Below are 25,503 nucleotides of genomic sequence, written 5' to 3' on the forward strand. Positions count from 1 at the left end.
GCATTTTGCTTCCTGAAGGGCGACCCCACTATGCGCAGCGGCTCCGAGGATGCTCCCCGTGCTCTCAGCACCTTCCCTTTCCGTGGCTGTGTGCATAGCCCCGTGCTGGGGCATCCAGGCTCCCCTGGCTTTAGGGTTTACCACAACCTCCTCTTCCCCTCCACACGTGTGCTGCTGCTCCTGTGGCTGGGACATGAACCCCAAGGGGAAACCACCGAGCGACGGGGCCAAAACTCGTGGTGCCCCCATGGGCTGCGCTGGCCCCTCGGCGTCAGCCGGACGCGCGCAGCTGGAGGAGCATCTCCATGGGGAGGGGAAGGGAAGCGAGCCGCATTCCAGCCTGGGAGCCAGCTCGTTGCTCTGTGTTTAATTAGGAAGGGACAGATGCTTGCCAACCAAACAGCTTGGAGACATCCTCCTGGGGCTCCCCACCCAGCGTCGGCGGTGCAGGACGAAGGCCAGGGGTGGTCTCGGCGCCTGTCCCAGCCGAGGAGCAGCAGGGGGGCGGCGTGGGGCTGGAGACCCCCTTTGTGTTGGCCAGAGCCTGCTTGGAGCCCCCCAAGAGGACGGTGCAACAAACACCAGCGTGAACGGGGAAAACCCTGGCTGCACCGTGGGTGCTTTTTGGGAATCCCCGCTCACAGCTGCCTTTCTCCCATCTCAGCGCCTCCCTCCCAGCGCCGCGCACGCCCTGCTCTGCCGAGAGCTGCTCACAAACCAGCTGGGAAGGGCAGGAAAGCTTTATTTAGAGCAGAACGCCGCGCCGTGCAGGAGGATCGGCTCCTTCTCTTGGCAGAAATCCCCTCCTGCCATGGGGGGCTCCTGCGGGAAGCGCCCACCCCACCTACCTGTCCGCCCGCTGCGCGGCACCGTGGGGTCCCCATCCCAGCACCCATGGGTGCAGGCACTGTGGGGAGCAGGCTGGGGGCTTCCCTCCCACTCCCATCGCAGGGTGGCTCCATCCATCTTCTCCTTTTCTGCAGCAGAAGCACCAAACAACGTCCTTCGGCCGCTTCCGCAGGAATCCTGCTAATGTCATCTGCTCGGGCGCGAGGCATTGTTAGCCGCGCAGCCTTATTTACCAGCTGCGTTTTTTTTTTTTTTTAATTTCCCTTCGAGTTTTGCTTCCTCCTATTAAAGCTGGGAAATGACGCCACGCAGCCTAAAGCAGAGGACCCCAGTGGTTCCCTTTGCACCTTCCCGGGCTCCCTGGGTGCCTTCCCTGGGTGCCGCGAGGGGTCAGAGCCGTCGGTGCGAGCTGCGTGGTTCCTTGCACAAAAAAACACATTTTTTTTTTGGCTCCCGCCCCACACTTTCCCATGTGAAAGGCCGCGCTCCCACCGCCGGCTGCAGAGCTCCCACGTGCAGGGCCGCCCTCTGTCCCTCGCCGCGCGACCTCGGAGGGCTTGGTTTTTGGCACGCGGGCTTTAAGAAGGGAAAAGAGGGAAAAACGCAGAGCTCACGCAAAATAGGAGCGAGATTTTGAAATAGGCGCGTGGGGGCAGAGATGGGAAAGGCGCTGCTTTTTGGCCGCTTTTCTCGGGTGATGTTTTAATTCTGTGTTGCCGGATGTTACGAGGGAGCAGGAGCAGACCTAAAGGTGCGTGCCAGCCCCCGAGCAGATCGCACAGCCCCCACGGCAGCACCGCCACAGCCCCTTTCCCATTTCCCCATTTCAGCCCCAAAGGAACGATGCTCCCACCGCAGCTCGTTTGCCTGCCAAGAAGTTTGTCTTCCCAGCCCCATCATCTCCCTGTCTAAAACACAAGATAATCCTCCTAAACCTGCCTCGCCCCTCCCTCCCCACCAACCCCAAAACCCCGGTGTTTAGGCCTTTTACGGCTCTCCCCCTCCCACGCTGCCGTTCCCACCCGAGCCCCGCTGGAATTCGCCGCATCGCTCCCAGCCAGCTCAGATTTCTGCTTGGGTTGAGATTTTGGTTTTGATGTTATTTCTGTGGGTCGGGGGGGACGCTTTGGAGATACTCGCTTCCTGCCTGCTCGGTTGCTCAGCATTCCTCCACGCTTAACCCTTTGTCAAGCTCTCCGGATCGCTGGAAAAAGCCCCTTGGGCAGAGCACCCGCGACGATGGGTGGCTGCGAAACGTTTCCAGGCTCTGTTTGATGCTTCTAACGACAAAAAAAGACAGAAGACTTTGGCTAATTCCTCAGTGTAAAACTGACAGGAAGAGCACAAGGAGGGGAAAACCGTTCCGTGCTGCTGCTCCCACGGTGCCCGTGCCCCGGCGCCTCGGAGCAGAGCTGGCGTGGCCGTGGGCCATCAGCCTCCCTCCTCGCCTCGCTCCTGTACTTCCAGCCCCGAAATGAGGCCAGGGTTTTGCAAATTCCGTCTTGCAGGGGGAGGACAAGAGGCAGCGGGGCTGGGAAGCGGTGCCAGGGGTGCTGGGGGTGACCAAAGCCCCCAAAGCTCTGCGCCGCCGTGCCCATCGCGACGGTTTTGCTGCTGGGAGAAGAACCCACGGCGGCCAGGCGTGTTTTTCCCCCAAAAAAACATTAACAGGGATTGGTGCGGCCTGCAGCAAGCCGCGTGCCCCTAAGCCTCCTCCTGCTGCCGCCGCTCTCACGCCCGGCTTGGAGCCCTCCTGCGCCAGCGTCTTTCCCCAGAGAGCAGAGCGCAGACATCTCGTTTTCCTCCTGGTTTCTTTCCAAGAAACGTTCTCCCAGCTTGTTTTTAGTTTTCAGTTTTCGTACCAGGGCACCACACCCTGCGGATGCAGCGACAGGAGCGCAAAGCACGGTGAGCAGAGAGAAGGAAGGGGCCTAAGGCACGCCGCAGCGGAGCACTTCTGCACCCCGTGGGATAAAATCCACCCACCACCATTCCCGGTTCTTCTTACCGCCCGAGAACGTGAGGCACACGGAGGCTAAACGCGAGCCAGGACAACAGAAATCCCCTAAACTTTTAAGGGAAGTCAGGAGCCGCTTTTAGCAGCCCTGGCTCCCAGCCAGCGTTTCTGCCCCTGCCCCTCAGCTGCAGATTTATCCTCCCGAAGCACTCGTCCTGCAGACACAGCCCTCGCGCGCTGCTCACCGCCTGCAGCCACCCCCGGAGCCACCTGCCCCGCACCTGGGCAAAGGGGAAACTCTTTCGCCAAGGGAAATCCTCAATTGCTGCCACTCCGGGGGAAGCCCTGAGCCCCCCCCCCGACCCAGCCACCCCACAACTGCATCCAAGTGGGCGCGTTTCGGAGGAGCGTGTGGTGCCTTCTCCCCAGCGCGGGGGCTGCTCGGCCCGGCCCCCAGCAGTGTCATTTCCTGCCTCCCGGCCGTGCCGCTGGGACATCTGGAGAAATTGCCAAGCAGCAGCACCGGGAGGCATCAGCAGACGGCACGGCGAGGCGGGACGATGAGTTTTTTGTTCGTGGCGGTCTTGGCTCTTCCTTTTCTGCTGGGTAAACGCATTGTTCTTTCTCTTTTACCTGCCTCGCAATTTGGGTGCTCGAGCAGCTCGGAGCGTGCACGCTCCCGGGATGCTGCACGGTGCCCGGCTGCGGTCGGGCAGAAGGGGCTGGGGGGGTTTGCTCGGTGGCTGAGGTGTTTGGAGCAAAACCGAGCCGGGGAAAGCTCGGTGCACGCATCCTATGGGTTGTACATGCCGGGGGTCGCAGCAGAGCGGGTGCTTGCAGGAGGCGGTTTGACAATCCCTAACGCTTCCCACATTGCGTTCAAACGAGCTCGCGGCACGCAGCTGGGACCGATTAAGGGAGAGGGACGTGGGCTGGGGAACAAACAGGACTGCCCGAGTCCTCAGGTGGGTGCTCACGAGCTGGAGGGCACCAGGTGAGCCAAGAGGGGTAGCAGCAGTGCCCGGAGCAAAGCCGTGGCTGGAAACTGCTTTGGGCTGCAGGGAGCCCTTCTGCCAAACAAGGGGATGGAGCCGTGCGTCCTGCACTGCACAAGGGGTTAAAAGAAGCCGCAGCTTCCCAGATGGAAGCTCTTTGCTCCGGACGCAGCTCCCTTTTTATCCCAAGCACAAATAGGAGCCGGCTCAGAAAACTTTCTCAGAAAGCCCAGCGCAGGGAGAAGGTGGCTGGGAGCTGACGTGAGCGCAGCTGGAAAGGAACGGAGCGTTCCCGACGGGTCCCAGCCTCCCAAAGGGAGGTCCCAGGCGCCCACCCGGTCCCGGTGCTGCCTCCCCACGCACCTCGAGGCTGGGTCAAAGCACGCCGTGGTGCTGGGAACCAGGCTCCAGGCTGGGGGCACAGCCCGGGGATGTCGGGGTCACGCGAGGACATGGGGCAGGGGGTGGAGAGGGGAACCCGCGGGTGCCACCCGTCAGCACGAGTGGAATAAGGGAGTCGGGTCACAGCGGTCCCCGAGCGTGAGAGGAGAAAAGTGCAGCTGTGGAAAAGGGAAATGAGCAGGGCTCGGCACGAGTTGTGAGGTGCACGGACCCATTCACAGCGGCTTGCCCGAGGAAATGACTCCGTGATGGGGATGGGCCCCAGGGCACGGGGATGCAGCCCCATGCCTGTGGCCCCATTGCCCCCGATCCCTCTCTTGGCAAACCCGCGGAGGGAAATCCCAAGCGTGGGTCAAGCTGCGGTCCGCTCCGTAACATGAGAGCTTTTGCTCTGAAGTCCCTGATTTAATTAGGGGTCAGAATGCAAATCCGGCACTCCCACGAGGGAGCAAGTTTTGCGCAAAGTGCCCATAAAGCAGCAAAGCTGCTCCTGCGAAATCACGTCCCACTGGGGTGGGGAGCGAGCCGGCTCCACGCAAGTCTGCTGACGCTGGTGGGGCACAAACCGCTCCTCTCTTGATTGTTTGTTCGATTTTGTGTTTTTAGGGTATGCTGAAGCGGGAGAAGAAGAGGAAATAACACAGTTTTTATATGAATACGCATCTCACTTCAGTAAGAAATTCTCGCTTTTTGCTAATTTCGACACGAACCACAGGGCAAGGGCAGGGCAACCCCGTGCTGAGGCTCTGCAGGAACAGGAGCAGGGGAGGGGGGGCAGGGGTCCGGACGCCCCCAGGGGCATCCTCCCTCTGGAAGGGCCGAAATTAAGCAGTGCTGGGACCAGAGCTGCGTAAAACGGTACAAGAGGATTAAAAGTAGAGCTCAAAGCCCTTTCTCTGGAGCTGCTCTGCCCCCAGTGGCTCTCGCTCACATCCCGGATCACGCTCTGCCAAGCTAAAACCTCACCGAGGTGCTCAAAGAGCAGAGACCCCGCCGGGGTGATGCAGCATTGGCTTTCCCACACCCGCTGCACTGGTGCAAACTGGTGCAACTGGTGCGGCCCCGCAGCCCCCCGGGGTCCAGCTCCCAGCCTCCACTGGGTGGCACCGACTCACCGGGACGCTGCTTTCGCTGCAGGTGATTACTTGTACGCAACCATCGAGTACTACCCCGAGAACGTCACGATACTCCCCACCATATACATGTACGAGGTGAGTACCCGAAGCATTTCTCTTCGGATTCCTAAAAAAATCGGCTCCTCCCGCACACCTTACCAGCCAAATTTAACGCCCGATGCCCCAACGAGGGTTGGTCGTGCTCCTGACCACCCGCTCGAGCACCATCCGGCTTTGGGGAAGGGATGTGCAAAACAGAGGGTTTCTCCCCAAATTTTAACTGTGACCTGGAGCTATTTGGCTCACCCAGCTGCCACAGGGAGGCTCCGGGGCGCTTTGGTTTCTGCCCCGCAGCCCACGCACAGGGACAGGGGAGGGCAGAGGGGATCGGTGGAGCGTGTTGGACCCAGCTGATTTCTCTTCCTCGGCTTCCCAGGAGATGCCAGATTCTGCGGGATCGCCCCTCCACTGCCACCTGCCCCTCGTCGTCCTTCTCAGCCTCCTGGGTCTCCTGCTGTGACTCCCCAGGCTTGGCAGGTACGAGAGCCACACAGCACCAGGGCTTGGAGCATTTCGCTACCGCCGACATCCCCAAGGCAGCAGCACCCGGCAGCGCCTCCCCGAAACAAGGAAACCTTCTGGGCAGCCAGCCCCGTGCCGGGGACAACCAGAGAAGCACAGATCACCACCGGGACTGCCTGCAGAAATGCCAAAAAGCCAGCTTAGTTTTTTTTCCCGAAGCACCCAAGCCTCTTTTTTGGGCTCGCCGGCAGCCAGGTGCGCGCAGGATCCCCGCGCGGCCGCCAGCCCGCCCCGAAACACAATGGGAGGACATGGGAATCGCTTCCGAGCCTCTTCCCCTCTCTGCAGACGCGGCGACTGGGACGAAGAAAAGAATTTCGTCACCGCGTTGGAAGTTACATCCTCCGACCGAAGCAGCCGCCTCTGTTTTTAGCACGGCGGTGACTCGACACCCACGGCTCCCAGCAGATGGATGATGCCATCGCGGGCCATAAAAGCTGTGCAAACACCGAGGGGCTCTGTAACGCTGAGGTTCTTTCCTCTTTCCTATTCTTCTGTTGTAAATATGAACTCCTGCCAATAAAGTGACGAACAATTGACTTTGTCTCCGCCGTGCACGACCGCACGAGACGGGCGCTGACCGCGACGCACGGCTCCTGCAGGGCTCGCACCGCGCAGCTGGAGGCGCCAGCCCTCTCCCAGCTGGTGGCAAACGGGCAAAGAAAGGGCTGGAACGGGCCCTGCAGCCTCCTGGAAGCTGGTATTACTCGGCAGAGCCTGCAGACGCCTCCTTCCCAACACAGCACCGTGCAGCTTGCCGCAAGTCGCAGGAAAATCCTGAGGTTTCCATCACGGGAGCCGCAGCTCGCGCAGGGCACGCACCGGGGCACCTTCAGACCGTGCAGCATTCATTTAATCCTTTCCCTTCGGGACGCCTGCAGGCGTTTTTCCCCCTGTAGGAAAACCCAGAGCCCGTCCAGCCCCCTGGCTGCAGCAGGAGGTTGAAGCTTCCCCCGTTATTCACCCCCGGACCCCGATCGTGCCCCGCTCGGCTCTGCCTCCCGGCCCCTAAATGCACTAAGCAGCTTTAAGGCTAAAGAGGATTTCCCTCCGTTTTCGAGAACCGTTCACAATTATCTCTGCGCAGGAAGAAACCAGAAGGGCTCTCAAGGTCTCTGCTGGGTTTTCCAGCCCTATCGGCCTCCTGGAGGAGCCGCGGCACGATGCGGGTGCAGCAGCAAAACCCCAAACCAGGAGGCTGGGGGGGCTTTGGGGCTCCTCACCTCCACCTCCTGGCATCTGTGACCCTTTCTGCACGCCCCCAGCCCCAAAAAGGGGGGTTAGTGGCAGCTCGGCACCCCACTAGGGGTTCACCCCCCAAAAAACCCAGCTGTGCACCCCAAAACGTGCAGGCAGCTGAAAAAAGGAGCTCGAAGCTGCCCTCCACAGGGCCAGCGGGGATGTACTGGGGTCAGGGCTTTGCAGAAAGCTGCTGACAGCCAGGATGGCATTTCTGGGAAGGCAGCGCTGCTTTGCGCCGTGGCGAGGGCTGAGCCCCGTTTCCTGCATTTATTATTTATTATTCATTAGTTACAAATGCACAAAACCGATGCTGACGCCGTGATCCCAAAGCGTTTGCAGGGGGGCAAAAGTGAGGCTGAGGCAAAAAGCACAATTCTCCCGTCCTTCCCTTGCGAGGAATTTCCTTCCCTGGCACACAGGGCACTCATTTCCTGCTGCCTTTTCCAGGAAAGGTCCCAAAACAGGTGAAAGTTGCCACGCTGACAAGACAGCTGGCATTAAATCCTGCCCCAGCTCCCCGATGAGCTTTTATTTCTGCACCGAGGGAATTGCCTCTTTTAAAGCACTTCAATATCAGCTGTTGCAAAGAAAAGTCGGTTTTCAATAAAGCGATGCTCAGCCTTTTGCACCCCGAGTGCCACCACAACGGATTGCCCTCTTCAGCAAATCCAGCCAGGGTTTTTTTTCCCCTAAGTGGGTGCATTTGTGTGCTTCTGACCCGCTAAATAAAAATACCTTCCAGACCAAATATGTTGAAGAATTGCCAAGATTGGGTCCTTTTGACCACGTTTTTAACCCCTTCTCAGATAAATATGGGAACACACCGGCCAAGCTCTCGACAACTGGAGAGGAAAAGCCTGCAATGCCTGAACCAGGAAATATTTTCTCCCCTCCCAGCAGAGATTCCCGTGGTTTTGCTCAGATGCTCGGCTGCCAAAGCGTCTGGGGCTATTTGTGCCTCGAAGCCGAGGGAATCAACACACAAATACTTGGAGCAGCTCCGCTGCTGCAGCGCTTTCAGCCTGGCAAGGAACTCGGTGGCTCCACTGCTGGACATCAACACCTCCCGTGGCCTTAAAATATAGAATTTTTTATTTTTTAAAGTAGCAAAGAAGTTTTCCAGATGTGCAGACAGTATATCCACCTGTGTGTTTGTGCCTTGAAATTAAAGAATTACGCTGTCACTTACCAGCTCACCGTCTGCTTGTGCATCTACCTTTCCCCAGTGGATTTGCAAAGCTGCCTTTGTGCCAATTAACCCAAACGGGGCATTTTTGCAGCCTTTGCTGCAAGGCCCAAGCAGCTCTTGCTGGGGAGGAGCTTGCTGTGCATCAGCTGCTGAAGGCATCCAAATTTTAAGCAGGGCCAGCAATTTGGCAAAGTTTTCCTTGAGCTCTCTCACATGGGCTTTAGTCTTGTGGGACCGGGCTAAAAGGCAGCAAGGGATGCATGGTTGGGTTCAGCTTTCCAGGGGATTCCTGCAGAAGTTTAACGCCCAAAGGCTCTCCTGGGCAGCTGCAATTTGCCTCTCCTGCTGTTACAGCACGTGCAGAGGAGGCACCAGAGCAGCTCAACAGCAGCGCAGCCCCCACACCCCGCCTCCCTTTGGAACCACCAGCAGAGGGTATAACCCCAGCGTGCAAACCTCTGTGCAACTGGGCGTGCAAAACCCTCTGCACAACCCCCCGTGCAAGGTCCTAGGTGCAAAAGACCCCCCCCCTTGCAATTCACCAAGCGTGCAAAAACGCCACCTGCGGCCCTCCACCGTGCAACGCCCAGCGTGCAAAACCGCCTGCAGCCCCTTATGCAACCGGGCATGCAACACCCTGCGCGCAACCCCTCCGGCGCCAGAGCACGTGCAAGCGCCCACCTGCAAGCCCCGTGTGCAACCAGCCCTGCAAACCCCAGCCCGCAGCCCCCTTGTGCAACCGTCCACGCAACCCCTCAGCTGCAAAAACACTCGTGCAACCCCCCCAAACACCCTCGTGCCCGATGCAACGGGCCACGCAGCCCCCCGTTTGCAGCCTCCCACGCGTGCAACGCTCCCCCGTGGGCAAACAAACCTTGCAAACCTCCCCCCCCACAACGTGCAACGCTCACCGCGCACAAGCGGGCGAGCGAACAGCCACGTGCACGAGGCGGCTGGCAGCGCGGCCCCTCGGTAGGCCGCTCCTCCGCGGGACACGCGTGCAAAACGTGCAAAACCCCTCAAAACGCCACGAACACGCGTGCAAAGCCCCGCGTGCAACCGCCCCGCGCGTGCAAACCCCGTGGCGCGCGCGCCGTTCCCGCGCGCGCGCTCGCCCGCCGCTCCACCCCCCCGCCCCTTTAAAGCGCCGCGCCGCCAGACGGACAGCTCCCCCAGCCAATCGCGCGCCGCTCCCCCGCGGCGGCGGCGCGGGGCCAATGAGAGAGGCGGTATCCCCTCGGAAGCCCCGCCCCTGGGCGGGGGCGCCGTGCGCCATGTCATGGAGGCTCAGTGTGCGAGCGGCCATTGAAGGGCTCGGAGCTGCGCGCGGAGCGGGCCGGCGGCGGCGGCTGCCCGCGGCCTTCCCCTGCCCACACGCGGCTCCCTCGTAGGCGGCGGCCGCAGCAGCAGCGCCGGGGCCACCCTTCCCTCACCGCCGCGGGGCCGCTAGGAGGAGGAGGAGGGCGAGGAGGAGGAGGAGGGCGATGGAGATGAAGAAGCGCATCAACCTGGAGTTGAGGAACCAGGCGCCGGAGGAGGTGAGCGGCCGGCCAAGGGGGGGCGGGGGGCGGCCGCGCTGCCTTCCCCGGAGGTACCAGGCCGGGAGGGGCCCGGCCTCGCTCCCCCCTTGGCGCTGCCGAATCTGGGTCAGCCGTGGCGCAGGAGCCGGCCCCGGGCTGGGGGGGGGGGTTGAGGGGGGCGGTGAGGCCCCCCCCGGACCCCGCTTCTCGCCCCCCGAAGTTTGCTGAGGGGGTTTGAGGGGGTTTGGGGAGGGTCGGGGCTCGCCGCCGCCTCCCCAACTTTCCCCCCAGTTGGTGCCCCGGGGGGGCGGGTTTATTTCTTTATTAACGCTGTTTATTTATTTATTATTTTTGTTTTAAATGTTCCTCCCCCCCCATTCGCCTCGTCGGGCTGAACTTGCGTGTGCGCGGCTGTCGTAAACAGGGCACAGCCGCACCGAGTCCATCTTAAATGACATCCTTCCCCCCCTTGTTATTCCTATTAATGTATAATTTTTGAATTTTTATTCTCCCCCCCCCCGCTGTTCCGTGGGTTTCCTGCCCTCCCTGGTAGCTCCCGGCCACCTCCTGCGACCCCTGGGCTCGGGGCTGTTTTTAGGGGGAGTTTTTTTTTTGGGGAGGGATTTTTTTGGGGTACTATTTTTGGGGTGTGGGGGGGTCCCAGCTGCGAGCCCCCGTCAGGGCTTTGAGCCCCCTCCAGCTCCGCAGCGAGTTGCCGAAAGTCCCGAGCGGCGTCGCCGTGCTCTGCGCCCTCCCTCCAACTTCCCATTTCTAAGGAAACGTCTTTAAAAATAATAAAAAAAAACCACAAATTTAAACCCCTCAACGTTTGGGCCGAAGCCCTGGGCTGCTGCTCGGCTTCCCCAGCTGCTTTTTTTTTTTTTTTTTTTGGGGCCGTGGGCCTGGGGGATGCCCCTGCGTGGAGGGCGGTGAGGACGCTGCGGAGCGGTGCAACGCGCTCGCCCCAGGAGTAAAGTCCAGAGCTGCAGGGAGAGCCCGACCAAACCTTGGGGGGGGGGAAAAAAATCCACAAAAGTGCCTGCGAGCGTTGCTCAGGCTCGCCAGCACGTGCCTCGGTGGGTTTACTGGGGGCAGATATCGCTAAAGGCCTGGGTTTGCACCGCCGGAGGCATCGGGGGCTCCCTCTGCCCTGCTGGAGGTTTTGGGTAGGGTGCACCCAAGGGTTCTGGGGTGCTGGTCCCGGAGGAAACCCAACATTGGTGCTGGGATCCGGGGTGCTGGGACTCCACGTGAAGTTGACAAATGCTCCTGCAGCACGAGGAGGCAGCCTTCAGGTTGCTGGAGTTGAAAGCGTGCAGGAGGAGGGGACGGTGGCCTTATTAATGTCCTTCCTAACGAGGGGTGTGCTCCACAAAGGATGAGATGATTTTAAATTAATTAGCTGCTCCTCGTTACTTCTTCTCGAAGCGTGCGACCTGCATTGATTATCTGGTTGTTTTAGCGGCGTCGGCACGAGGAAGTTATTTAATTGGGCTTAATTAACCTGCGGAGCTCGCTGCTAAAATAATCCGGAGCCAGGAGGTTTTGGATCCCGAACGAAACCGAGCGCCTTTAACGATTCAAATCGCACAAATAAACGTGTGGAAGTCAGGAGCGAGCTGGTGGGCTGCTCGGGTGCAAAAGCAGCGACAGCTCCTGCCCCGATTGAGGGCAGGAACCGGGTGGTGGTGGCATTTTTGCCACCTTCCACGCCAGCAGCTGAAGCCCAGGTGCTCAAACATCGAGGCTGCTCCTCCCCTGCTGGTTTTTGGGGGCCGAGCTGGAGCTCTCGGGTCGCGGTTTGGGCGCGATGCGCGGCTCAGCGGCGCTCCTCCGGCTGCCGAGTGACTCGATATCCTGTTTGAAGGTGACGGAGTTGGTGCTCGATAACTGCCGGTCCAGCAACGGGGAAATCGAAGGCCTGAATGACTCGTTCAAAGAACTTGAGTTTCTTAGCATGGCCAACGTCCAGCTGACGTCGCTGGCCAAGCTTCCCACGTTGAGCAAGCTCCGAAAGGTAGGTGTTGGCCCTCACCTGCTGAGTGGGGAAGGAAAAGCCCTGGGCTGCTCCTCATGGGGCTCGTGTACGGCCCAGGCTGCTTTATGAGGGTTCAATGAAAGTTTTTCTAGCTAATTATGGCCAAATTGGGCTTGGTCAACGACTCCTAGAGTGGTAAACGCTCATCTGGGAAAGGGGTGGTCGCGTCCCTGGGTGCTGAGGGAGTGCTGCGAGTTGCAGTGCTTTGTGTTCTGCCAGCCAAAAACTTGAGATTTCACAGGTTTGGGTATCTAAGGAGTACTTCTGTAATTATCAGCGTAAACTTCGAGACATTTTCAGGAGCCAGCCCTTTAATCACTTCGCTTTCCCTGTGCGCTAGCTGGAGCTGAGCGACAACATCATTTCAGGAGGCCTGGAGGTCCTTGCGGAAAGGTGTCCGAATCTCACATATCTAAATCTAAGTGGCAACAAAATCAAAGATCTCGGCACTGTGGAAGCTCTTGTAAGTATGAAGCGAGAGGGGGCAAACTGAGGATTTAAAAGTAATAAATGCTGGTTTTTAATCAATAAATGGCTGCAGTAGAGTGGTTGAAACAGCTGCAAGGGCTGCATGTGAGGCACCTTTTTAAGTAGGAGAAATGAAACAAAGCAGGGGGTAATGAAGTTTCCTTTCTTACCTGTCTGATGTTCTCTCCGTATTTTTCCCTTGCCGTCTCAGCTGAGAGGACCCTGGTATTTTAGGTTTGTCAGTATTCCAGCCAGTCCCGACTTGATTAACTCAATGTCTTGCTTTTTAGAGACAGTCCTGGTAAACGTAGTGCTGTAAAATTCCTCCTCTGCTCGTAATGGGATGTACCGAGCAAGAGATTTTTGAGCTTCTGTTTTGTCTTTGATAGAAGAGTATCCAAGTTACGTGTTGCTAATCCTCTTGTGTTCGTTTGGGAAGATATGGCAGTTGCTTATTAGACAAAATATAAGCTTTCATTAAACTGTGAAGTGATTAGGATGTGTGGCTGAGGCGGCTGGCTAGGAGCGTACCTGAGCAGCGCAAGTAGTAGGTTACTGAAACGTGGGAGGGAGCTGCCGACGTCTGTCACTCCCCGATCTGTGCGCCCATTTTGGCAGCGTTCTGGTTTTTATTAGGATTTTGGTACAGCCTGCATACTTGTAAAACTTCTCCGAGGTTCTCTGCCTGCTTTCGCAGTGCTCTAACCTAGCGGTTAGGAGAGCAAGTAGCGTGGTTCCAGCGCTTTACAGAAGAAACGCTTTTATTTTGGTCTTAGCTGCTTGCCAAGCCGTGCAGGTGGCTCGTTCTGTGTGTGTGTGTGAAGTCAGGAAGGTGAGAAGAATCACGATCGGTTGTCTAATTGTTCCTGCTCGGGAAGCAAATTTGGTAGTGTCATTATAAATCCTACCAAGTGCCTCTTGCTTGCTCCTCGCAAGATGCCTGTAATTAAATTACTCAAACTGTTTACTGAAAGGCTGCTGGAGCTAAGTTTTTGCCCATGGCTGCGTGAACAAAAGCAGGCTATGGAAAAAAAACAAACAACCAACAAAAACCAACCCCAAATATGTGCTGCACAGTGTGTGCGTGGTGGTCTGGTGCTCCATGGATGTGTAGGGCATGCTGTGGAGTTGAATTCCTCGTGAGAATGCTTTTGCAGATCTGGCTACTGCAACCAGTACGTTGAACTGAAATTTGCACCAAATGGAGAGCAAAATCCTGAATAGGAGGGGATGGGGATAAAATAAATCCTGTACCTGGCTGTGGGTAACCGCATTTGGGGTACGGCAGCGCTTATAACTTGAGGTACCATGTGGTTGTATCAAGAAGAGGAGGGGGAAAAAAACCACTTTTCATTTATTTTCAGCAAAACCTTAAAAACTTGAAGAGCCTTGACCTGTTCAGCTGTGAGATTACAAACCTTGAGGATTACAGAGACAGCATTTTTGATCTGCTTCAGCAAATCACGTACCTAGACGGATTTGATCAGGAAGATAATGAGGCGCCGGACTCAGAAGATGAGGATGATGAGGGTAACTTCATGAAATCAACTGTGGATAGCAATAGCTTACTGTAATAAAGACGTAAATCTGGCACGGGGTATCGGGACTTTGGGAATGCTTGAGCATCATCCTGTGCTCTTCTTCTTGAGGCATGCTTCTGGAATGTGTTTGGTGTTAACCCACTTAAGGGAAGGAAAACTGATGTCAAAGGTTTGAGTGCTCTTTCAGAAGCCTCTTAAGTGTAAGGAAACATGAGTAAAGATATTGTTGCAAAGATAGAAACGTTCTCAAAATACATTATTGCTGGTAGTAACTCAATTTAGCACCACTGTTACAAAGCCAAGGGACAAATACGTTATTTTGTATGAAAAACTTGGTTTTACTGTTTCTGCCCACGGAAGAAGTGTAAGATGAAGGTGATGGTTTCAGTCCCATCCCACAGTAGAGGTTTCTGTATGAAAACCTTAGGGTTCCTTTTGATCTGACCTCAGTCCTAATCACTGATGGGGCTATTCCTGTGTTTTTCCCCGTTGTTAGATTCCACGTGAAACCCTTAGGTACAGGTCTGTCAGCGCCTGGCTGCGAGTCCTGCCTTGATGCGATCGCAGGGATGGGGCACGTGTGCTCCTCTGTGAACGTCCTTGGCTCAGCAGATGACTGACACAGTCGAAGCTGTAAGGAGAAAATAGCTAAAACGTGTCTAAATGCTGCTAGCAAATAGGACAGGGCTGCTGTTACGGTGCAGTGTCACACATCCATCCAGATACACAGAGGAAAAACTAGCCAGATTTGGGTCGTACCTGTTTATGACGGGTTTCTCAGTGTTTTCTCCTGCCCTTAAGTCGTTAGCCAGTAGCTGCTGCTGCCAAGTAGTAGTCACCCATCAAAGTTTGGAAGTCTGCACTTAAAACAGCCTGGTGAAAGCCAAGTGTCTGTACCTGGAATGTGAAAATAAACCCAGTAGTGGAAAATTGATTAATAGGCTCTTAACTGGAAACTGAATTGAAGTGTTCAGTCACCTTGTCACTTCTTCTAATTCACATCGCTGCAACTGTGAATGTGATTGGGCTCCAGACAGAAAAGAAATGAGAGATCAGCTCTTTGCAACCGTAGGTGCTTCATGGTTACTAGTGAGTGATTAAAAACCAGATAAATGTAATATGTTGTGCTGGTTTTGCCTTTAAATATTTGTAGGGTTTGATTCTACAGACAAGCTTCTCTTCCATCGACTAAATTTCAGCTCCCTTGCAGGAGTTTGCATACGCAGCTGCTTCAGGCATTGAGAATGTTGCCTGAAGCTCGTGATGTAAAAAAGTTGGTAGCCTTTCTTCAAGGGCGAAAAAAATTACAAAGATTAACTTTATTTAAATCATACTCGTTTCCCACATTACCTGCATTAAAAAAAAAAAAAAATAACCTTGTGGAAAAAAAAAAGCTTGGCCTGGCATATATTAACTTGCATAAAGAGGAGTTAATGAAATTTAATTTTTAGCATATATATATATATATATATATGAGCGTGTATTTCATTTCAGAAGGAGATGAAGACGACAATGATGAAGATGAGGATGAAGCTGGTCCTCCAGGAGAGTATGAAGAGGAAGATGATGAAGATGATGGAGGTTCAGATTTGGGGGAAGGCGAGGAGGAGGAGGAGGAAGTTGGTCTTTCCTACCTGATGAAAGAGGAGATTCAGGTAAAGTTAGTCGACTCTTCCAAATGCAAGAAATGAAGAGAAACTGCACACAGACTTCTGTGTTAATTTAAACGTGCAGGCACTGAGTGTGGTGTAGATGCAGGGAGATATTTTAGGGAGAATGTTGCTGAAATAGGAGGCGTTGGCTTGGACGTGAGCGGTGGCTGTCAGGTACGAAGGTGCTTCTGGCTGACTTCCCAAACGTGCCTCACTTCTATCCACCCCTTAGGGCTGCAGGATGCCAGAGCCTCTTTATTCTCTGTAAACTAAAGCATCGTCTTTCTCTAATGTTTTGGAACTATGTGCTACCACCAATTAAACTGTCAAAATAGCAATATAAAGTAGAATAAATTAACTTATTTTGGAAAACTGAAGCTATGTTAGTCTGGTAAAAGAAGAGAATGCAGCAACAACATGGAATCATGCAGAAAGGTTGATGTTGGATCACATCACCAATACTTCAAGTAAGATGAAATGAAGGAAAAAAGTCATTATTTTTTTCTGTAATAAATACTGTTGTTTTTTTTTCCTATGTACTCGCTTGAAAACTTTCCTAGCGGTAGCGTTGAAAAGCTGTGAAAAATATCACTTAAAAAATCCTAGGGGATACTGTGCTTCAAAGTAAATGGAGGAATATTAAGCTAGGATAAGAAAACAAACACGCTTAATAAGAAAACAAACAGCCTAGGTTATGGATGGGTTCTTGTAGAAATAAGCTGGTCATGTAGAAATGGTTGCTTCCCAGAAGCAAAACCCAGGAGCCCCGATTCAGTCCTCTTCGTGGTTCCAAGGGTTTCAGTTGGAGAATGCATCCGGCGTGGATTTGGCTTGCAAGTCTGCAATTTCAGATCAAAAACCGGGCATCACATCCTTTTCTCTTACTTTTGATAACAGTTTACATCACAGCAGCTGCGTTTGCAGCGGATGTGCAGAAAATCTCAATGCTAACTTTTCTTTGGTGTTCCTCGTTTGGCTCTTTTAATGATTTGCTGTCTCCTGTAGTGTTAGGAGGCTGTAACGCAATTCATGGAGCTAAAACTAAGTCTGTTTTGAAGCTGAGCCCTTGGGATGTTCTTGTGAACACGAACAATGTGTGATGAAGGAATACTGGGAATTATTTACACGGCCTATAGTGTATGTGCTCTGTGTGGTAGGTGGCTAGGAATAATCACGGGGAGCTGTGAAGGTGTTAGAAGTGCCACGGCTCTCAACTCCTCTGATGATGGTGCAGCAAAACCAGATGCTGAGTTTGAATTTTGTATTTATTTAGAGAAGAAACAGGTGGCGGTCAAGGGGCTGTATGAAGAGCTGAAAGAAAAGAGTTGTCTCTAGACCAAAGATCTTGCACCACTGTTTAATGCTGGGGGATTCTGCTGGTCAATTGTTTTATGTTTTTTTTTCAGCAATGACCTTAAAAAATAATAATAATAATAAAAATACAACCCACCCCACCTACTTACTTCATTTGGTATAGAAACCATGATTTCGTGAAGATATTCACTGTTCTGCTGGTTTTTGAATTTCTGCTCAGGATCAGCATTTCAGCCAAACTTCTGTACACTGCAATTTTAAAAGTATTTCACCATTTTCTTAAAGGATGAAGATGATGATGACGACTATGTTGAAGAAGGAGGTGATGAGGAGGAAGAAGGTAAGTCCTCTAGTAATTTGCGAGTGTCACATCCATTCAAAATACATTAAAATATCTTGTTTAATGCAACGGAGGCTTCCCTGGCGAAGCCCTAGCAGCAGCAGTAGCTGGATCTTTTCCCTTTATCAATCTAAGAGTGGCTTCTTCAGTGAAACCCTCAATTTAGAGGCAGCTCCTAGGATGCAAGCTCAATCCAGTACACCGTCTGGTGGCTTGTACATTCAGCCTCGTATTTTTTTCTATCTAGTCTTTTTATCCGTGGTTGTAACTTCTTGATTTCACTGCGTTCAGTCCCTGTGTCAGATGTGAAATAGTTGAAAGCTTGAAAAAAAAAAAAAAAAGCGCCAATGTGTGGCATCCTGCTTTAAGAAGATATCATGTAGAAAGCTGATGTTGAAAAAGCGGCGTTCTTGTGGGCTGGTGCAGTTCCTTTGCTAGTTTTCAGATGTTCTGTTTGCAAGAAGTGGGTTACCTGAGTCCTTTTTTTCATACAATAACTAATTTTATCGTTTAATACTTAAAAAGGAGCTGTGAGAAAATAAACAGGACAAACACGTTACTCGCTCTATGTTTCCACGTGGTTTGAGGTTTGGAAGCCTTTCAGGGTCAGGCCCAACCTTACGTTTGAAGCTCCTAGTCTGCTCTGGCGGACTGGAGCAGGAATTGCTGTATTGCAGAAGGTTTAATCTCAAATCTTGCTCAGATACCAGGGTATTCTGCGTAGCGGGCGGCAGGAGGGGTTACCCTCCTGTGTGCATCTGTGTTACCAGTGGTGAGGTTGGCACTGGGTAGGACTGCCGTGCTATTACTGCTTGCTGAAGTCCTTTCAAAACTAAAAGTATCAAGCTTCATCTTAAAATCAGCTGGCTTTTCCCTTTTTTTTTCTTTTTGGTCCTAGAAGACTGTTCCAGAACTGCACTTTTTTAATGGTTAGCAGCTATGTTCTAATCTCCCAGCTATCCATAGCTGCGGAGTTGTGTGTTGCCTTGTAGTCCTGAAGCCCTCTTCCGTGGCTGTGTAAAATGCAGATGAATCCTGGGATTTTTAAAGTTTCTCGCTAGGCTAGTCCCCACCTGATTTGTATGCTCGGCTTAATGGAGCAGTTTGGGGAGATGCATCTTGTGCTTGAAAAACTGAAATTCTGCAGCAGCGATGCGAAGTTCCTCACTTTGTACAAATGCAGCGTTCAGATCTATTAAGACAACAAAGTAGGCGCTCAGGATGGCTAATTAGCCAGGAAATGACTGCTGGAAAATAAATCTATTAGATTTGACAAAATTGCATTTCATGATTTCACCACAAGAGCGCACAGTCCACTGACTGAATTAGGCATATTTCTAAGAATAAGCTGAAAGATTTTTATGCAAGATGCTCGGAGCACTTGATCAACTGGAGAGAGAGAACAGAGCGGTTTCCATTTGGTATGGACAGGAGCTGATGGGTTTTGGGTGGAGTTTATGCACCTTTGAAAACTGAAAGTCAGGGAAATGTTTAAAAAAAAAAAAGGAAATTTATTTTTTTTTAAATATGTTAACAAACATTTACCAATATGAAGTGTATTTATAATTCCTTATGGAACATCACATGCTTAGCTTGTATTTAGTTGAATATGGCCTGCATGAATTATTCAGGGTAATGTAAACTGATCTTTTTTGAGAGCCATAAGCAACTCAGGGATGTTGCAGTGGTGAATGCATTAACTGCAAACAGCAATCTGTTTCCATTGCCTTTTTCTAAATGCTTTAACGTTGTTTGTGATGTCTGAAGAGAATCTAATGAGATCTATGCCATACCTCTTTTCCTTAGCAGAGGGTATTCGAGGGGAGAAGAGGAAACGAGACCCTGAAGATGAAGGCGAGGAAGAGGATGATTAATTTGTTATAGACACGAGTAGGACCAGACTCTTAAGTTACAGAATACGCAATAGTGATTATGCAGATCTGTATGTCTCCATGTACCATAGATGTCCCTACAGAAGATATGTTAACTTTTTATAGGAGAAGTGTGGTTTTACTATTCTTGCCCTTTTTATCATTCCAAATAAGATACAATAAATAGCCTGGTAGTGAGCCTATATGTAGAAAACAATTTTCAGCCCTATAGACACTGAAGCCATTGTCAGGTTTTCCCCCTAGAGTTTTGTTTGGAGCTCTTTAATTTTATACAAGCTTGCTGTGTTGGTTATCATTTCCCCAGAGTTAAAACACCCATCTCCCATGGATTTAATATCATGTATTTCCTTCAAGGTTTTAAAGTTTTTATACTTAAAAAGCTGAACTCAGAAATGCTACCTGGCAAGTTCAGGTCTGATTCTGTTGAGGAGTTGACTAGAGTCTGAGTTCGCCAGGGATTTAACTATTGGAAACCAACAACTAGATTACAACTGATTTCAGCTTTTTAAAAGGTGACTCCTGTAACTTTTAAGTCTTCTACCCTGTTTTGCATGTTAGCATTGCAAAGCCTAAGTGGGTTTCAGAAGATCTTTTTTTTTCCTGCTTGTTCAGAAGTTCAGTGTTTGCCAGGGATACCTTCAAGAATGTATCTTGGCAAACGGAGAGGGTTGTAATCCTTAAACTTTTCTCCAAAATACATGGTCGCTGCAGATATTAACAGAAGCAAATAATCCATAGCTTGAAACCATTTTTGCAGAAAGCGTTGGTTAAACTTTCACTCACTTAGCTCTTGCATTGTCACTTCAGGAATTCTGCAACAATCCTTGTGCTTGGCTATAAAATATATGCATTTCTAATGCAGAAGTTAACGGGTAACTCCTTCAAGCACACTTTTCCAACAAACCCCCTTACCCTTTTCTAGAATCATTGAAGGGGGAAAGGTGCACATAAGTTAGTCTTTCTTTGCAGGTCACCTTTTAAATTTTTTAATCTGGTTGTAGCCAAAACATTCAAGTCCATGTATAATACTAATTAATAGATTAGTTGTTTTTTTTTTTTTTATATATATATATGTAGAACGGCTGCAGAAACTTGTTCCATTGCAAGTTGGTGGCAAGTGCAGGAGACATGCAGACAAGCTCTTTTCTGGCAGCCTGGTTCTGACCAACAGGTCGTAATAATTCTGCCCCAAGGGATTCATGTTTTCTATTTGAGCCACTGCGAAACAATTTCAAACATACAGCATTCCTCTTTCAGTCGTGATTTGGATTTAAAGCAGTAGTCTTGATATAAAACTAATTTACATTGTTTCACGTAGGTACTGAACCAAATATCACACACAGCTTTATTCAAGAGACTTATTTTTGTATCTGTCTTGGCTGACAATAGCTGTCATTAAACTGGGGAAGACACCAAGGGTGGGGAAGAGGGAGATTTCCTGGACCTAAGTAAGAGTCAGTCACCCATAGATCGGTTACTTGTGAATATTTAATAAGGTATTTCACACACTAGCAGACTTTAAATGTGACTTCCAGCTCTTAAATCAAGTTTAGATACTGCAGGGTTGAAGTTCTGCGAAGCCCAATTTCTTGTGTGTGTGTTTTTTTCCCCCCAAATAGAGCCTTAAATCATAGTTTCTCATGTAGCTGTAAAGCATAGCCAGCCATTAAAGGCATCTGAATGAAATGAGTCAGGCAGATGGCAATATGCTTGGGAATAAACTGACTAAATGAGTTTTGCATTTTTTTTAATGAATATCTGTAAAGACACTAGAGAAGTAGTGGTAAAACTACATTTGCAACCACAATCTAAGTTCCTGTGTTTGTGTATGAATACTGAATGAATAGAAACCTTAGGTAAGTGCACATCCTATCTTGTCATGGAGGCTCTGTGTTCAAGGCAGTTGCTTTGTGTTCAGCTTTGAGATAGAGAAGTGTTTTCCCATCCTTTTTGCTATATTTTTTTAGCCTCAGCGAATGATTGAAAACTTATTTATAAGCGTGTACTTTTAAAGGACTTCGTTATCAGGGTTTTCCTTAACTATCTCTTACTGATGCATATAGAATTAGTTTTAAATGGAAACATTTACTATTTTGATGAATTAAAACTATTTCAGAACTGGGCTTGTTTCAGTAAACAAGTCCAATTTTAACGTTGAATGAGCTAATGTGACAAAACAAAATGAACTTAGAAGGGGTTAGCAGACTTTCCCTAAGATATGCAAACTTACCGCTTCCTAAAGCCAACTTGCAGTGTAGTGCGTCGGCTGCTACATCTCAGAAACTGAGCCTCACACAAAACTTACTTCCTAAGTAATTTTGTCTTTTCCTCAGCGTTACCATCTAAGTATAGTTTCATATTTGTCAGCTTGGCATGCAATTAAACAGCATAGCATTTTTTAAGAATAAATAATACAGAGCCTCCAGATAACTTTTGAAACTTTTTTGCTTGGTGGGTGGTCTTTTCATGCAAATATGTAAGGGTGGGTTTTATATTTTGTAGAGGTTTTGTCCTATTTTAATGCTCTTTGTATGGCAGTATGTATATAGTGTGTTTTGGTTCCTTATCAAACTCTTTCCTTAAACTTTGGAGTAACAGATTTTGTGCAACTGTGTTTTGAATAAAGCCATGACAGTGTTAAATTAAAGAAAACAACCCTGCAGCACTCTTCTGATAACTTTTAGTTGTAACAAAACATGTTTCCTCCCCACGTGTGCTGTAAATTTTAAATTAAAAAGTTTTCAAACTGAATTATTTCAAATAAATTGAGACTATTGTATTGGATTACTTCTTTTAGTATGTACAGCTGTGAAGAGGAGAATACCGTCCGTCTTCAGGAACGGAGTAAGAGGTAATCATTCATTCCTGTTGTCTTTTTAGTTGCTGAGAAGCCTCCAGAACCGTGTGTCGTGGGGTTAGAGATGGTACTTAATGGTATTGGAGGTCTTGGTAACGTTGCCGTGGTCGAGGAAGGACGCAGTGTACAACCCATGGTGATGTTTGCATGGCTCACTTAGTGTTTCCAGATGAGTTTAGTACAGAAATGAGTGTTGGAGCTGACAGGGCTTTTGCATACTCTATAAATCCGTACTATTTCAGTGTAGTTTAGTTATACAAATCTGGCGAGTCTTAAGAAACAAAACTGAAAATCTAGAGACTGCATTTTGCTCTTCAGAAATGGTGACTTGATGTGTCTGGCAGCCCGAGCCGCAAGCTTAACGCTGTTCCCTCAAAGTAGCTGCCTTGGTGTGTATAAATTACTTCTCATTCAAGAACAATGTTTAAAAAAAAAAAAAATAAGGGGGGGAAGAGCTGCTTCTCCTATACAGCTAGACATAGCATTGTTTTTATTTTGGGATTAGTCCAGCATTCTTGGCAAAAATCCCCTGGACACACTTGAGAAAGCTAGTAACTAAACAGGCTTTTCTTCTACCAGATGAGTGATTAGCCAAGAAATGGGTGGTTTTCTGTGTTTTTTTTTTTTTTTTAAAGGGGGGTGGGAAGGGTAAGCAGTTGCCTTTCCATCAGCGCTTGCTCCCTACGGAGCAATTTGCCCACTGGAGCAAGGGCAAACGGGCAAAGCGAGGCTTTAGGATTGTTTTTAACAGTGGAAGTTTAGCCTAGTTTGGGGGGATACGGGTGGCTTTATGCAAACTAAACCCGAGTTACATCATTCTGGCACACGCACGACAAGGGAGCTTGAGAGGAAGCTTGGTGCTGTGTAGGCATGCCTTCAAAATAGGCAAAAACTCGAGGCGAGGGGCGGGTGTGGGCTCGCTTTGGTGGAGGCGAGCAGCTTGCCGTGACCTGCACCAAACCACCTTCCTCCCTGCCTCGGCTCCCAAATGCGGGACGGTCCCTGCGGCCACCTCCCTGAGGGGAATCCTTCCCCACGGCTGGCCAAGGGGCTGTTCCTGAGGGCTGGCAGCGCACCAGCCCGCACCCAGCTCCGGCAGCAGCCCCAGGGGGACTCTGTCCTCCATTTTGTCGCAGTGAAGGCGAGTCCTGCTGGAGGCCGGCTGGGCGGCTTCCTCATCTTTTGTTGCCCCTTTTATCGCTTTTCCAGCCCCCTTACACCACCCCTGTGGGCTCTTATCTCCTTATTTCCACTATTATCGCTTCCCTCCGGGGCAGGGACGCTGTAAGCGGCTTCCCCCTCACGAGCTCCCCCCTCCCCCCAAGGACTCTCCCTCAGCCCCGCCTGAGGCCGCGCGGGGCCCCCCGAGAGCGGGAAACCGCCAGCCACGGGGTTCCCCGGCTCCGGGCAGCAGGGGCCGAGCCGCGCGTCCCTGCAGCTGATTGGCTGAGATTTGCCGCAGTTCCGCCCCTCCGTGCGAGCCCGCCCAGTCCCGCGCAAGCCTGGGGGCGCTTTGAAGCGATGCCCCGCCCCCTCTCCCCGCCCACCCCCAACGGTGGCTCCATAATGGCGGCTGCCCGCGCCCCTGCTTGTCCCTGCTGAGGGAGGCTGGGTCCCCGTCCCCTCACAGAGGCTTGTCCTGTCCGTCTGTCTGGTCACAAAGCACGTGGTGTTTTGGTGTGAAAAGCAGAATTTAGTACCGAGTCCGACTCCCACCTCCCCCAATTAAAAAAAAAAAAAAAAAAAAAGATTAAACACAAACCCCAGAGTAGTTCCCAATGTTCTGCATGAGGGAGGATGAGTGTAGCTGGGCTTTGCTACCTCGAAGGAAAAAAACAAATAAGCTAGCTATAGATAATTTTTTTTTTTTTTAAAGAGTATGTTTTCATGTAGCTCATGCTCCAGGTGCATCTTATGTGCCTGTTCCTCACATTTGAGCTGGAAGCACGGTGGATGTGGGGTTACCTGATGGCTTCCCCAGTCCTTGCCGCCCTCCTCCTGTGGCTCTGCCTGATTTCATGTAGACCTCGCTGTTGTGGGGTCTGTGGCCTCTTAAACCATGCACCTTCCCTTCACTGGACTGTTTGAGCCCTGGTCCAGGGCAGAGAGGCTGCTTGTTGGTGTGTGGTGGAACCAGGGGCTCATCTAAAACCATCCCCATATGCTCCTGGACTGCTAATTATCCTTCTCCCCCAAGCGAAACTTAGCTCAAAAAGCCATGTTGCTGAGAACACACCACCATGAGGGTCCTTTACCCCCCTAGCCTTCAGGAAGCGTGCTTTTGAGCTTCTTTGTGGGTACTGTGTGATAAAGGGGAAGTGGATGGACATAGATTCAGGAATGCAGGCTTGGAAAACAGTGAAAAATACCCTGAGTTGTATGACGGAGTAGTGTGAATTATCCAAAAGAACATTTTGCCCCGTTCAACTGTAAACGAAATACTGTGTGTGTTGATTTTGGCAGCAATAGAGTTGCTGTGCACTAAAAATGTGCATACCAGTTTCACCAATCATAAACATTGCAGATGTCCGAACCAAAAGAATGAGGTCAGTTTAGAAGTTATAAGAATATTTTTTCCCTTTTCTGCTTTCTGAGTCTCTCAGTTTTGCTTGGGTTTGCTGCCTGAGTTGTAAGTATGCGCTCACGCTCGCCATTTGCTGTTCGCCGATCAGCAGGACTGGCAAGCGAGCAGCTGCCCATGGGTTGCAAAATGCACAGGATGGCAGCAAAAAAAGTCAGTGAGAACAGCTGCTCGGAGCAGGATGGCAGCAAATTTGTTTCTGCAGGGCATAGCCTGTGGCAGGGAAAATTCTGGTGCTACTCCTCTTGGCAGATTTTTCACTTGAGTTATAGCTTATTCTTTTGGAGAATGCTTTTTTATAAAAATTTTAATTTTAAAGTTTATAGCATGTTTCGGTTTCTGCTTTGAGTGTCTCATTTAAAAACAAACAAAATGCCCCCCAAAACAATTGAGGAAACCCTTCCGTCATGCTTCAAATTTAACTGCCAGAACTGAGGGAGAATCCAAAAATAAATGTATGGCCACAACAACAAACCAAAAGAAAACCACATTGTACATAAAAGCTGGGAACTCGTTGCACTGAGGAAAAGCATTCTGTTCCAGAAAAAAAAATGACCACAGACTTCATGTTTGGTTTTGTGTTGGAAAAGAAGAGGTATTTTTCCTATATTAATATGTTAAAATGGTGCGTTTGATGTGCATGTCCTGCAGTAAAGCTAATTCAAATAAAATAATTGTATCGATGAGTGCGGGGGAGCAAATGAGAGTTCCTCATCGCCTCCTAGTTGAAGATTAATAGTTTCTGTCCGTTAAAACAGTTGCGCAAATAATCTTATTTGAGGTTCCTGGAAGCGTCTTCGGGAACTGTGCACCCCGGGGTGGCTTTGCCCCGATGTGCTGAGTAGGGTCCAGCACCGGCTCTGCCCCACGGGCACTCACCGCATCCCTTTGTCATCCCCAGGGACCCCCAGGGTGGGAGGAAGCACACGAGACAGGGGTGTAACACACATCATGCATTCCGAGGGTGGT

The 25,503-nt window shown here is 51.0% G+C and overlaps 1 protein-coding gene across 2 annotated transcripts; it reads left to right on the forward strand.

Annotated features, from left to right (window-relative positions):
• Positions 1–9,592: 9,592 nt before the first annotated feature.
• On the forward strand, positions 9,593–21,847 carry ANP32E (acidic nuclear phosphoprotein 32 family member E). Of its 2 annotated transcripts, none has more exons than XM_084303138.1 (7): positions 9,593–9,869; positions 11,719–11,868; positions 12,230–12,352; positions 13,722–13,887; positions 15,393–15,553; positions 17,150–17,204; positions 19,011–21,847. In XM_084303138.1, exons 1-7 carry the CDS (start codon positions 9,816–9,818, stop codon positions 19,076–19,078), a joined length of 777 nt encoding a protein of 258 aa, XP_084159264.1. In that variant the 5' UTR covers positions 9,593–9,815; the 3' UTR covers positions 19,079–21,847. The 2 variants fall into 2 exon arrangements, with proteins under 2 accessions (XP_084159264.1, XP_084159265.1); XM_084303139.1 differs by having other exon boundaries at positions 19,014–21,847.
• Positions 21,848–25,503: the final 3,656 nt, after the last annotated feature.

Source organism: Netta rufina (genome assembly GCF_964035555.1).
Source record: "Netta rufina genome assembly, chromosome: 29".
Lineage (NCBI taxonomy): Eukaryota > Metazoa > Chordata > Aves > Anseriformes > Anatidae > Netta > Netta rufina.